The sequence below is a fragment of the Vipera ursinii genome (assembly GCF_947247035.1).
Source record: "Vipera ursinii genome assembly, chromosome: 1".
Taxonomy (NCBI): domain Eukaryota; kingdom Metazoa; phylum Chordata; class Lepidosauria; order Squamata; family Viperidae; genus Vipera; species Vipera ursinii.
In genome coordinates this window covers 63,659,311-63,673,782 of record NC_139512.1, presented here as the reverse complement: position 1 = coordinate 63,673,782, position 14,472 = coordinate 63,659,311, and the positions used below count along the sequence as shown (strand labels likewise).

The window sequence follows — 14,472 nt, the reverse complement described above, 5'->3', positions numbered from 1 at the left end:
ATGCACAGATCATATGATTGCATGGTCCTATAGTAAAATCTTTGAAATTTAAGTTATATGTTAAATGTTTGTTAAGCATTCAGAATACACTTGCTTAGTCCCAGACACAGGACAAATCTTATTTCCTGTTTCAGCCTAGCCCAAGGCCATCTACAGGCAGTAGCCACAGCAGTGGCAGCTCATATTTGTGTAAATTTTTTGGCTTGCTAACAAAGAATAAAGGGAGACCGATATGATCATTTCAAACTTATTTGTTCTCATCAGTCAGCCATACTCATCAGTCAGCCATATATACTGTGTGTGTGTGTGTGTGTGTGTGTATGTTGGGGCTTCTGAAGTTTTAAAGTGTTAATAAATGGTTAATAAAGGTAGTTTTTGTACACCAGTAGACTAACACAATCCTATAACAAGAATGAGGAAACTGAACAGATGACCAAAAAATAGTTTGAATTTGCTTTAGGATATAAATGTAACAAATGTTTCACCATTGCGTTATCAAATTCAGGATTCAAATCTTTTATCAACATGGTTTTGTTGTGTGCTGTTTTGCTTGTTTTCCCTTCTTTACAGGCCCTATTTTTTATATATATTTGGCAGGCCTTGCAATTTTCTCTATTCTTCTGATATCTTTTGTCTGTATGATGTGTTATTTTCAACTACATAAATAATAGCTCTTCCACCTTGAAAAGCTGTTATTATTTTATGATATAAAAATAGCAATCCCTTCTCTGCTGTTTATGATCTTATTTGAAAAACAGGAAGACAAGTCAAGGAATTTTCAGATGGTGACCTGTTAGTTCCTATGGAATATTATACTGTTAACATTCTGCATTGCCCAGAGCCCCTATCTGAGGGAGATGGGCAGTTAAGAAAGGTGAAATATAAATAAATAAATAAAAATAAATCATAATGCCAGATTCCAACACACAAAACTCTGGTTTACCTATAGATATTGGTTGGGGGAGCCACCAATATGTTCACCAAAATAGGATTTTGCTTCATTGCACTATGGCCACTACAAGTTCTATGGAGTTTGTTTTACATCTTTACAATTACGTGGACACAATGGCCCTGGGAATCATTTTTATCAGAAAATCAAAGAGAAATGCATTTTATAGGGATCTATATCAATTATTCTGTCAGTTGCTTCCCCAGGACACCAAAATGCCTCTCCAAAGCTGCTGTTCCAAGTTTCAAGATGTCACGCTGTCTTGAAGACTTGGCATAGTCCCTTCAAGAAGTTCAATATTCAGAAGACATCCTATTGGAATTATTAAGTGCAACATTCCTATGACTGACACCCACAGACCTATAAAATGTACTCTGTCATCTACCACCATCTACAGTGAGCTGGTTTTTTAAAAAAATAATAATCTCCCTCCTCTCAAAAAGATTTCTACATAATTGATAGCTGAAAATGAAGAGATTAAGAGGCAAAATCTAGAATGTTCCATATATAGTTCTACATAGACCATGGTTTGGGATATAGGACAATTACATAATCAAGGAGTTTATGTAAAATAAATGTTTGCTTTATTATCATATAATTTACATAGCAAGCTGGTTAAATATAATTTAAACTCATTTTGTAATATTCTTATTCATTTCAAATAATTATTGGCATATAATTATAATATGATAAAATTAATACAATTACAAGAGAAACTTAAAATACTTTACAATCTATTCATACAGGGACAGTGATTAATATTTATATGTATTTATATTTAAGAATGTAAGTATATACATATGTTGTATATAGCATGTTTATATGTGTGTTATATATGTGTACACCTTTGAGAGCAGGCAACAGAATTTCATTTTTAATGTGTGCCAGTGTGCTCACAGTAAAAAAAATGACAATAAAGGTTATTTTATCTTATCTTGTAAGCTTTTCTAATCTAGGAGAATATCTGAACAAGATGAAACAAAGCAATCTGCTGCTTGGATTTTCCATCCCAACTCAAGTTAGAATGATTTTCATAGTTACCTTTGTTTATTGTTGGTAGTTTTAATGGAATACTTATAATTCCAACTAAGTCTTCTGTTGGCACAAGAGAACGCAAAATCGACCGTATTCTAATGGCTTCACCTTTCCCAGTTTGGATAAGCTGTAAAAGAATGTTATATCTTTTTTCTTATTTTTCTTATCTTCACAGAAATATTTTCTTATTTTTTACAAATATTCAAGAATGCTAAGAGATAAAAATATTTCCATATAAAAGCAACTTAAGTTTTTTTTTCCCTTCAGTGATTTTGCTCATATTAAAATGTTTAAGATTTACTGAGAATATGGCAATGGAGGCAGATTTTTCTATCTTAACATCCATTTTAGGAAGATCCACTTAAATTTAAGTTCATTTTTCTTTTGTATAAATAAAGCAGAATGCATCTTCTTTCTCACATTTCCTCCTATGTTTCCAAATATAGGGACTTATTTCAATACTTATATTCAAATAATATTTCTATGGCTTAAATTAGTGCTATATACTGATATATACAACAAAGAGAAATAGGAACAACTGGAATTTTTTACCATGGGCGGCGATGGTTGACTGGATTAAAAGGAGAGTGGAAAAAGAGTAGTGGTGACCCTCCAGGAGTACTTTATTATAATTCAGAGTATTTCTCACTATCAGCCTTGCTACTTGGGGTTAGTAAGAATTTAGTTCATCAACCTATGAACAAGGCCACATGTTCTCTATTCTTTATTGAGTTCATAAACTAAATGAAGATGCCATATACTAAAATAAATAAATAAACTAAATGAAGAAGGAAAGAGTATGGATTAACATTAACTCCTGGTGGAAAGCTAACAAATAAGTAAATACATAAAAGGTCCTTGAACATCAAGTCCCCTAATCTAAGGGATCTTTGCTAAAATAGTTTCCATTCATCTCTAAACCTAACCACCTTGTTTTTTTATTCAGTAAATGAAGATAGCTTAGAGGTCACTTCAACAAGATTTAAATGTTTCTGTTCTTATTAAGAAACTGGAACTTTTTCCATGTACTGTATTATGTCCATTCCTTTACCAGTCAGGAGAAACTACTAGTGCATTTTCTTGGAATGCATTGGAGTTATTTTCCTTATATCTTATTCCTTCTGATTCTTAATTCTTTCCATTACTGCATATTAATTTGATAATTTCTTCTCCTTTTACTGAAATTATAAATTTATAATATTTATGGAGTATGAATGATCAACCACTGAACATAGACAAGAAATGAAATAATTCACGTATTGATAATTTAGAAAACTCTTGTGTTAAAGTTCCTGTTCCTACAAAAATAACAAAGCTACCGTACTTACATGGAGTTCTGGTGCACAACGGCCAAGCAAATCTATAAGAGCTGAATAGAAAGACATTATTGCATTGCCCATGTGGACTATCTCTTCCTCTTCCTCATCTTCTTCTAAACTAGTGAAAAGAAACCATGTAGCCATAAATAAATACTGAGGTTATTTAGAAAATTCAAAAGTACTATTATGTTTTTAAGCAATTTGTCTTCTTTAGTGTAAGCAAGTCAATTTGCTACCTTATATTGTATACTTTTCATACTTTTTTTTGTAATGTTAACTCTACAGCAAATTGTTACAAATACAAAATGTTACTTTTAAATTTATTCCCTTTTTTCTTTAGAGCTTTCATAAAATAAATAAAACACATTCCAACTGAAATTCCTGCTATGCTTCCCTATAATAGTAGTTCATATACTGACAAATTCTTAGGATGAAATGAACGTAGTAGTCTGATATAAATACATCCTTCTAAATGTAATTAAACCTTACATACACATGTGTACTGAATTCTGAATAGCCTTTAAAAAGAAGAGGGAAAGAGAGAAGGAAAATACTCTGGAAAGGATTGGTATACAGTCCATGCTATGTTTTAATTTTTCTCTTTCCATTATAAGTTTACTCCAAATCACCTTTGCTCTCCCAGCTGCTTCTTCCATCTAATTTACATAATCATAATACATGTTTCAGGTACTATAACAGCATCTGGTGAAGATAATTTGTGTGGGGAAGTAGCAAATGTAAAAGAAGAAAATGTACTCTAATTGATTTTCATATTAATATATCCTTTCTCTAAGCAACTTTTCTCAAAAAAAAAGCTGCCTGCTTTTAGTTTTGTGTCAAACTAGTTTAATCACGTTTAGTTAAATGACAAAGAAAATCTTTTTCAATAACAGAAAAAAGGAAAATGTCAGCTTTCTCCTTCTCCAATTAACCAAAATGAGAGACTATAGTGCAACAGAAACATACTGCTTTCAGTTCCATTAAGTCTTATAGGTATTTCATTGCATTACTTGTTTCATATAGGAAATTAAAAATTCTATATAAAATAACTTGAATGTTGTTGAACTGTAGTTTGGCACTGATGTGGAGGAATTCAAATATTAGGTAAAGGTAAAGGTTCCCCCGCACATGCGTGCTAGTCGTTTCCGACTCTAGGGGCCGGTGCTCATCTCCGTTTCAAAGCCGAAGAGCCAGCGCTTGTCCAAGGACGTCTCCGTGGTCATGTGGCTGGCATGACTAGATGCCAAAGGCGCACGGAACGCTGTTACCTTCCCACCGTAGTGGTCCCTATTTTTCTACTTGCATTTTTACGTGCTTTCGAACTGCTAGGTTGGCAGAAGCTGGGACGAGTAACAGGCGCTCACTTTGTTACGCGGCACTCGGGATTTGACCCGCCAAACTGCCAACCTTCTGATCGACAAGCTCAGCGTCCTAACCCACTGAGCCACCGCGTTCCTTCAAATATTACTTCTGTACTATTTTCCAATTCTCACAAAGCAGGCAACTAATTAAAGCACTGTAATGATAAGAGAAAGATGCTTACCCATTGCAAAGATGACTGGCAAAAAGAAAGCAAAGGTAGCACCAGGCACCTAGTGATAGCACAGATAGCACCTGGAGCACCCCATGATACTATTGGCATTGACAAAATTACCATCAGTCAATACCAAAATACAGCCTAACGTTGAACAATTTACATCCTGCAACAATATCTCTAAAATCATCAAACAATGTCTGCCTATCTCAGGCCCTTGAGAAGGACTCAATAGGTGAATGAAAAATGCCAAATTCAGTCTAATCTGGTAGACTGTGCGATCAACCATAACTGAAAATGTATATGTGCTATTTTATACAGTACAATATAATGCTTTTCATTACTTCCTGGCTTTTGAAGAAACCTGAAATTTTACGGATAACTTGAGATATGCTATAAATAAAGATTAACAAACTATAACTAATCTTGCACAATGCTAAGCTTGTAAGCCGCCCTGAGTCTTCGGAGAAGGGCGGGATATAAATGGAATAAAAAAAAATTATCACTGCAATTGTATTGGGTCAAAATGTATCTCCACAATATATTCTGCTATATAAGGCAAATGAGTGGATGAAAACACAGAAGAAATGTATTCTGACTTCATTTCAGTATTACCAGAATTACCGCTATGCTAGATTTTTAGATTCTGAATTACAAAAAATGATTAGTGGAAAGAATGTTGAGCATGAAAGCTGCCAAATCAAACTCTTGCCATGGCTGGGAAACTTTCCTGTTTGAAATCCTATGGAGCAGCCAGCTGGCACTGATAAGGCACTTTTGGCATTTCTCTTTAAGATTATTTTTTATCCTACTTTGTTAGCCTTCTGATAACATTCACTTACAATTTTCTCTTAGAACCCTGAGAAGTAAGATCTAGAGCTGGGTTCTCAGAAATTTTAATTGCTTCTTGCATAGCAGCTAACAGACCGTTCCCTCCTTCTCCTCTGAGAGCAGGGCCAAAACATTCTGGCCGTCGAATAAGAAGCTTTACAAGGACACAGGCATTTTCTTCAACACTTTCACCTGAAAACCCGCAAAACACAGAACACAGTTATCTGAACAAAATATAAATCCAAATACAAAAGATCTGGGTGAGCCCTGATCTAGGAATCTCCCCACAGGGGTCAGAGGCTTAGTTTGCCAGACCGCTAGGCCCCTGTGTGTTTGCAAACAGATTGTGCCATTACAGTCGAGAGGCCACTATAATAATTTTACACTCACCTAACCTTTATATAATTACTATCTGCATTTAAATCCTCTCTCACCAAATTGGCCAAACATTATTGTTCTGTGCCATGTATATATTTATATGCATGGTGCAATGAGTTATATGCCATATAAAGTAGATTATTCTCTAGAGCAGGGGTAGGCAACCTTGGCTCTTTTATGACTTGTGGACTTCAACTCCCAGAATTCCTGAGCCAGCATGGCTCAGCTTGGAAACCTCTCCCTTTCCCCTCAGCATGGCTGTCTCAGGAATTCTGGGAATTGAAGTCCATGAGTCATAAAAGAGCCAAGGTTGCCTACCCCTGCTCTAGAGTAACAAAAATTTTAGTATATGTTTGCAAATGTTTCTATACAGCCTGATGGTATACACAAGGCAGGTCAAACTCGCGACGTCACGTGACAACGTGCGATGTATCGGGACTTTCCCCCCATTGCCGGCAATGGGGTGGGCGTGATTTCGGCATGACACATCCAGCCCACGGGCCGGCAGTTTGACATGCCTGGTATACACTATTAAACAGTTTCAGCTGTCATTCTGCTGTGTAGCAAGTGAGAAAATCAAGTCTCAGCAGAGTAATCTTAACTGATGTCAATTCAATACTTATTTTTAAGTGCCTTGGGTATTTAAATTATATTTAAACAGAAAGTTGTAATATAAATCAAATAAATAAATAAATTACCATTAACAAAGACAGCAAATCTTAAGAATGAGAGATACCGTTCACCCTCTATGGGATTCCAACCAATATCAGGGTATCCAGCTGCTAAAAGCATTTGGCAGCTCTGAAGACCACAGCTTGCCAAGTAGGTTACAACCTGTTCAATACAAACATGAATATCATCTTAGTCTTTGTTCTAAGAAATCAAAATCAGAGTGAAAATGAAACAACATATGTGATACATGTGTGTGTGGGGGGGAGATGCAGGAACACACGTATTTTAAACTTGCAAAAATGTAAAGAAGGAACCAATTTCACTGAAGCTAATCATTTTAACCTATAAGAGATTGTTCTCAGAAGAAACCGATTTGTACAAATTTGATAGCAAACAAAGTTGCAGCCATGAAGATGAAAAAGGAGTTCATAACAAGAACTGAAATAAATATGAGCAGAGAGGAAAGGACTGAATTAAAATAAAAATTTTCTTCTTCCTCAAAATGGGACCGGCACTGACAGATCTATAGATGAACCAAGGGATCAGTCAAGAACTGCCACAAACACAGGAATCCCTGATCTAATGCTTGAGAGCCTGGGCTCAACAAATCCTGTGAACTGACCTACCAGTTCCTCTCAGGGCAGTGGTGGGATTCAGCCGGTTTGGGAGAACCGGTAGTTAAATTTACCTGAATTTGGAGAACCAGCTGGCTTTTGGAAGTCCAGTCTAGGCCTAGAACAGCCCACCAGAAGTGCCTGGATACCAGTTTCGGAAGTCCGTTCTAGGCATCAGAGGCCTGGAGGAGGCCTTCCAGGCCTAGAACAGCCCACCGGAAGTGCATGATACCACCTCCGGAAGTCCATTCTAGGCATTGGAGGCCCAGTCCTGCATCACATAATAGAACTAGTTGTTCAGGTATTTGAATCCCACCTCTGTTTCAGGGTCCATGTTGATTCTTCACAATACAAGATAAATTAGGAAAGTAAACATATCTGCAGTGAGATTTCAGTGACAATAGCAATAAATAATACTGTATACCTAGTAAAAACTAAGCCCCATTATGTAAGAGGAAAAGCTGCTGTGAATAAACAGCCAACAAAACTCACTTCCTCATGTCTCAACACTGATGAGTTACCTATTCTGCAAGAAAGACAACTAAGTTCAGAGAACATCAAGACTGTAGTAATTTATGATAAAATGAAAAGTTGTACAAGATGTTGAATAATTACTTTTTCTAGGTCTGGCTCCTCCAATGCAAGTGCAAGCTCATTATTGTCCATTACTGAAGCAGCTGCTACATCTAATGGAGTGGACCCTCTCATAGAAGGAGAAGCTGGAGGAAAAAGACATGATTATTGCATAGAATTAAAATATCAGGAATGTAGCTACATGCCTTAAGCAGCAGAGGGCAGCAGTTACTTTGCAGTTAGCTGAAGTTCAAACATTCATGGTTTTTTCTTCATGTTTTATGGAGAGAATCTGTTGATTGCTAATTATTGTTACTGTTGGTTTGCTTTCAGTTTATCATTTTGTTGCTTAATTAATGGAGATAATTAATCAACTTTCATTTTTCTGATTTATTCCTATTTATTTTACTGTACTAAAATTATAATAAAATATTAAAGCAAAGTTAAAACATACTTTGCATAGATAAAGGTTCCCCCGCACATGCGTGCTAGTCGTTTCAGACTCTAGGGGCCGGTGCTCATCTCCGTTTCAAAGCCGAAGAGCCAGCACTTGTCCAAGGACGTCTCCGTGGTCATGTGGCTGGCATGACTAGACGCCAAAGGCGCACAGAACGCTGTTACCTTACCACTGTAGTGGTCCTTATTTTTCTACTTGCATTTTTACGTGCTTTCGAACTGCTAGGTTGGCAGAAGTTGGGATGAGTAACAGGCGCTCACTCTGCTACGCAGCACTCGGGATTCGACCCGCCAAACTGCCGACCTTCTGATCGACAAGCTCAGCGTCCTAACCCACTGAGCCACCGCGTCATACTTAGGTATAAAATATCAGTGGTAAAACACGGTGAATATTGTGTGCTCATCAAAATAGCATGCTAATTCTCTGATCAAGCAGAAGCACCACCTGGTATTTTCCCAACCCATATAATAATTGATGTGCATTGTATAAATAGATTGTGTCACTAAACAGTACATGTCGCATAAAGGTGTTTGCTGGAAACTAACAGTAAACAGCAAACACTTGCTTATGCAATGTTATGAAATAATCTTCACTTTCTGAAACACACATGAATTTTTTCCAGGACAAAATAAACACGGAACTTCAAAAAAATTGATAATTAATGGTGACCAGGGCTATTATAGTTCACAAATCATCATTATAGTTCTGGAATAATGTCCAAACAGGTCAGTTCAAACATAAAATGGGGAAGATGGGTGGTCTGAAAATGTGAAATAAATATAAACTTCAAAGAATTCTATGAGTCTTTTTTCAAATATGTACATATATGTTTGGAACTCATATGTATTTGGAAATTACTGATCTGGCTGGAGTAATATTTTAGTAAAAATTAGAGTACCAGTATAGTATCCCCAACATTGACCAGATCTCAACACACCTGAGATGACTTAGCTTTTATATGTCAGGTTTTAATTTTGAAAAGTCACTTAACAACCACCTTATAAATGTGGTGGACACAACAGGATTATGCTCCATGTCTTTCACAACGTGATTTGTAAAAAGCTCTTGAGGTTTATAGTTCAATTTTTTAACCTTCAGCACAACTTAAAAACCAATTACATAAATAAAAAGAGTATCAATATGCAAAATAAGTTAAATTAAGATTTGAAGTAGCAGGTTACAAATTAAACTGGTGATATGTCAAAATAAATCAAATGACCATTGAAATTAAATAGCATACCAAGTCCAACATTGCTATTTTCAAGTAAGTAGCTTAAATGTTCAAACATGGCTTTTTGGTTTTGACGACTGATCCGGCAAAAATAGCAAAGAAACCGACAACAACTTGCTACCATTTTAGGAAAAGCAATCTGTGGAACAGAAACACTGTTAAATAATCTGTACATTTTTCTATTCAAATATACATATAAAATGTTCTTCTCTGCTGTTTTGCACCAATAATACTATTATTATTAAATAAGGGGACCACAAAGTGATCATTCCAACAAAGTGAGCATTCTCAGGAATGATTCTGTCAAGGGCCACAATTGCCTCCTCTTTTGAGTGGCAAACCAGGGCACTCAATAGAATTGTCCATCAGATGGTCAAAAAAGTCTGCAAGGGCCTTATGGAAAACCTCTGCATCCATAAGGTGCCAGGGATGGACCATCCAAACAGATCCAACCCTGCAGAGATCATGGGCAGCCAACAACACAGCTTGACTAGAAAATTATCTATGACAAAGATATAATGATATTGGCATGGTGGTGCAGTGGTTAGAATGCAGTACTGCAGGCTCACTCACTGCTCACTCCTGGAGTTCGATTCTGAAAGGTTCAAGGTTGATTCAGCCTTCCAAGGTCAGTAAAATGAGGACCCAGATTGTTGGGGGCAATATGCTGGCTTTGTAAACCGCTTAGAGAGGGCTATAAAGCACTGTGAAGTGGTATATAAGTCTAACTCCTATTGCTATGGCTATATTATCCTCCATATCCAAATCACATAATTGCTCAAAAGGGAAAACAAGGTCTGATACATGGTTATCTATACATATTAGGTTGGAAATTACTTGGAACAAACTCATGGTAGCCATAGAGGCCATAAATGTCAAGAATGCTTTTGGAACTCTTTTGGTAACATTACAGTTTGTAAGTATGTTTGTTGCAGATGTTATGTTGCTGGCTGAATGATTTGCAGGGAATATTTATGCAAAGTCATGAGCAGTATGAATCTTAACATTAATGAAAGAACAAGGTTGTGTTTTACAGGGAAAATTGAATGGACAATTGCAATGTATAGATAAAAGAAAACTATGGCAAGTACACAAATTTACAGAATATACAGTATGTATAATGGAAGAGTATTTACTATCAGTGAGAGAATGGGTGGAGAATTTTTAAGATGTACACATGATGGAAAGTTGGAAAGATATTGGGTAGTCTGTCTTCTACCCATTTGTCAAAAGTAATGAAAATATTTGTGTTAATGCCTACTTTGGAAGGGAAAGCATGACATAATATAACAAACATAAAACTGTTAAACACAATGCAAATAGGAAGTAAAAATGTAAAGAAGAAAGAGGCAACATATGAATATGGCTGAAGAATGTTTTGCAATTATAGGAAGATGCAGAAAGTATAATGAATTGTGTTGGTGTTAACTAGCTATGGCTATGCTTTGATTTCTTTTTCTTATCTCATGTTTTAATTTCTTTGGGTTACTTATTCTTTGGTTGTGATCTCATCATACTATTTAGCTCACCAAAAACAGATGAAGGTTATGTATACCTTCGGTGGAAGAGGAAGGCTTTGGAAACTGCCTTTTCATTTACATTCATCATCAATATTGTAATCTGTCCCTTTATTTTTCAAAAAAATGATTTGTATTTGCCACGATTAGCCTCCTTGAGCACAAATGGGAAGGTGCGGTGTGAATTCTGCACATGAGCCGTGTAAATACAGACACTCGCATCCTCAAAGCTCACGCTGCTTCCTCGCTCAGGACGCACCATTGCATTACGTGAGCGTTCAACTTTGTGGCTCAGCTAAACTCTTCAGCTGCAGGGGGCACAGTTCCCATCAGCTTCAGGAAGCCTAGGTCAGGGGTAGGCAACCTCAGCTCTTTTATGACTCATGGACTTCAACTCCCAGAATTCCTGAGTGACTCAGGAATTCTGGGAGTTGAAGTCCATGAGCCATAAAAGAGCCGAGGTTGCCTACCCCTGGCCTAGGTGATAGAAAACTTTGGCCAGGCTCCTCACAGCTGAAGCAATCAGGCTTGCCCGAGGTCAGGTTGCTAGTCCCCACTCCTGCCTGCCTGCTGGATTCCCCAATCCAGGACAGGGATAGAACGGAGGCAGCCTCTGCTTGCCTCAGGCCCCCAGCTCTCTTAATGCTCAGGCCACTTCACAGCGGTGGCACCAGCAGCAGGCAGGGCGGGGGGGAGGCATGTGATCTGGTCTGCCAAAAAACCTACAGTGGGACGAAGTGGGCAGGGTCTTAAGTCGGGCTTATTTTGGGGGGGTAGGGCTTATATTAGGCCCAACCCCCAAAATCAAGCTAGGTCTTATTTTCTGGGTATGTTGTATTTTCAGGGAAACATGGTAGTATACATATTTGCATGTAAAGTTATGGTAAACGTAAGGGAAATCTTGGAACCTGTGCTAATTCCTGGCTTAGTTTTTTTTCCTTAAAGGAAAATTAGAAAGATACATTACATTTATCATTCTTTTCTAATGTGACTGTCAAAAGTCAAAATATAAGAACATGTGCTCCAATTTGGTCCAGAAGCCTTTATTTTCATACGCTAAAATATTTGTATCATTGGTATAAACAATTACTGGAACTCTCAAAGAAGTATCTATCATGTGACCTTATTATATACTCTGGAGATACAACATGCTTGTCATTCTTTGCCCTATAAATAGCGTAATGACGTGATTAAAGTGCTGGATTTGGACTGTGAAAAGCCAGGTTCAAGTCAACAAAATCATTAGATGACTTTGGAGAAGTTATCTCTCAATCATCCAAATATTTGGGAGAAATTCAAAATATTTCTACATTATTATGTATGTAGTAACAGATGTGAAAACCCAGCAATTTCTATCTAATATTAAAAGCATTTGCATTATGGAGGACATGTCTGGGTCAATACTCAAAGCCATTAGCAATTTTTTTTCCTGACATCTTAAAACATTAGTCATTTACATTTTTGAGAAAAATGCCACAATCATTCAAGTGTCAAATTGCACAGCACCACAGTAATCATTAAACCTCCTAAAGTATCTGCACTAAAATTACTTTAGAATTCAGCAGCTTGAATAAAAATAAATGCTACTCTATTGCACCAAATCTAGTTGACAGCAGGCAATTATTTTATGAGGATTTTTTTCTTACTAACTTTAACACTGTATCATCTGATTGCATCTGAGAAAAGAATTAAAATGGGAACATGTCTTATTTTTTTCTCAGTGAGAAAATTTTTTTTGTTATCTGCAATAAATTAAAAGCATTTCATTTTTTAACAATATGTATTTGTATAACTATATTGCAGGATTTGTGACATTCAGCCAACAGACTTAAAAGTAAGTAATTAGCTTCACAGTGGAACATAGTGTCACATATTAGAAAAATATAGCAGAAATCTTGTGATTTTATTTCTACTTTCAGATTTGGTTATGAGAAAATCATGTGAAATTATTTTCACACTAAATATTTGAAGAACAAAATATGTAATCCATTACTATCAAATTTCCTCTAATAATCACAAAAGCATAAAGAGGCAAGTATATGATATAAACTAATTTTTGACAGTTATAAATGCAATCTAATGATGAACTAAATTTCATTTTATAATATTTATAATAAATACAGCTTACAGTGTATACAGATAAGCAAACAGCCATTCATAAAATAGAGCAAACTAAAACACAGATTAATAACATCAGCAGCTCTTGATCTAAAATGGAATCAATTTTCTTTCTTCAGTGAAACTTGGTTTCATAAGTTTTTATTTGAATTGAAAAGACTGAACTGCCACTCTACTGTACACTGAATATTCTACCTGTTTATCATCTCCCTATTTTAAGTAGTTTTCTCCTTTTTGTGTCAGAAATGACTCAACGGTGGTCTATTGTGCTGTGATCCCTTGCGTGATTGTTGGCTTACCAGTATAGATTGACATCCATTCAATTCATGGCACTTTGGAGTCAGTCAATAGGTTTCACTTTATTACATGGGCATAGCATACTTATACTATACCTCTTACTTATAGTAAGCATGGAATACTACAAATATTAATGAAATCACCTGAGATTTGTCTCCTCCAAGCACATTTACCATTACTTCCATAACTGTCTCATGCATACCCAGAACTCTCATGAGATTAGGATGTTGATAAAATACTTTGTTGTTCATTATATCTCTAAGTGAGGGGAAAAAAGAAAGGTAGTAATTTTATTTATTTTAATGCAGCACCATTTTTAGTTCCAAAATTCAAAACATATTAGAAAAGAATATTAGAATACATTCTAATTCTAAGGTGGTAACAGAGATTATAAGTTTAGTGTCATAAAAAAGACAACCATGCTGAGGTCATGCTCAATAATAAGAGACAAAGTTTGCACAGATAAGTTCTTTTAAATCTAAATCAGATTGTTCAAACAGAAAAAGAATTCAGGATTGAATCTTGAATTACATTCATTATGTGGAGGAGCTTCAAAAACATTGCTTGTCGGGTTCCCATTTTTAATCAGAATCAGGACTCTTAGAAAGGGAGGGATTAAGGTACTCTCTTATAACTTCATTCCTTAAAATTGCACGTGTCTATGTGAGTTTTAAAAGGACATAAGTGTTGTGTACTGAGTTCGTTGCACAGGAATGAAGACCAGGCGAGTGAGTTCAGCAAAGAGCATGGTTTATTTCTTGCAGGATCTGAACTAGAGAACAGGGCTGCAGCTGCAGCAATTTATACATTGGCCCCTAGGCAGCGGCCAATAGGTTTGAAGCAACCAATTGCCGCCTAGGGGCAACCAATAGCAGCGCTGGAGACGGGTTGTCTGAGATGCTGGGAGCCATTAGCTAGCTCCCTGCTCTAGCAACCTACCAGCTTTT

General features: G+C 36.3%; 1 protein-coding gene across 1 annotated transcript in view; it reads right to left on the bottom strand.

Annotated features, from left to right (window-relative positions):
* Positions 1-14,472, bottom strand: part of RYR3 (ryanodine receptor 3) — a gene marked incomplete at both ends in the record, with an annotated part of 317,059 nt that overhangs the window by 132,046 nt on the left and 170,541 nt on the right. Inside the window, 7 exons of the mRNA XM_083354752.1 lie at positions 1,991-2,111; positions 3,313-3,421; positions 5,680-5,860; positions 6,745-6,880; positions 7,948-8,051; positions 9,603-9,732; positions 13,669-13,783. Coding sequence (XP_083210878.1) covers positions 1,991-2,111; positions 3,313-3,421; positions 5,680-5,860; positions 6,745-6,880; positions 7,948-8,051; positions 9,603-9,732; positions 13,669-13,783 — 896 coding nt within the window. The remainder of the gene's footprint in view (positions 1-1,990; positions 2,112-3,312; positions 3,422-5,679; positions 5,861-6,744; positions 6,881-7,947; positions 8,052-9,602; positions 9,733-13,668; positions 13,784-14,472) is intronic.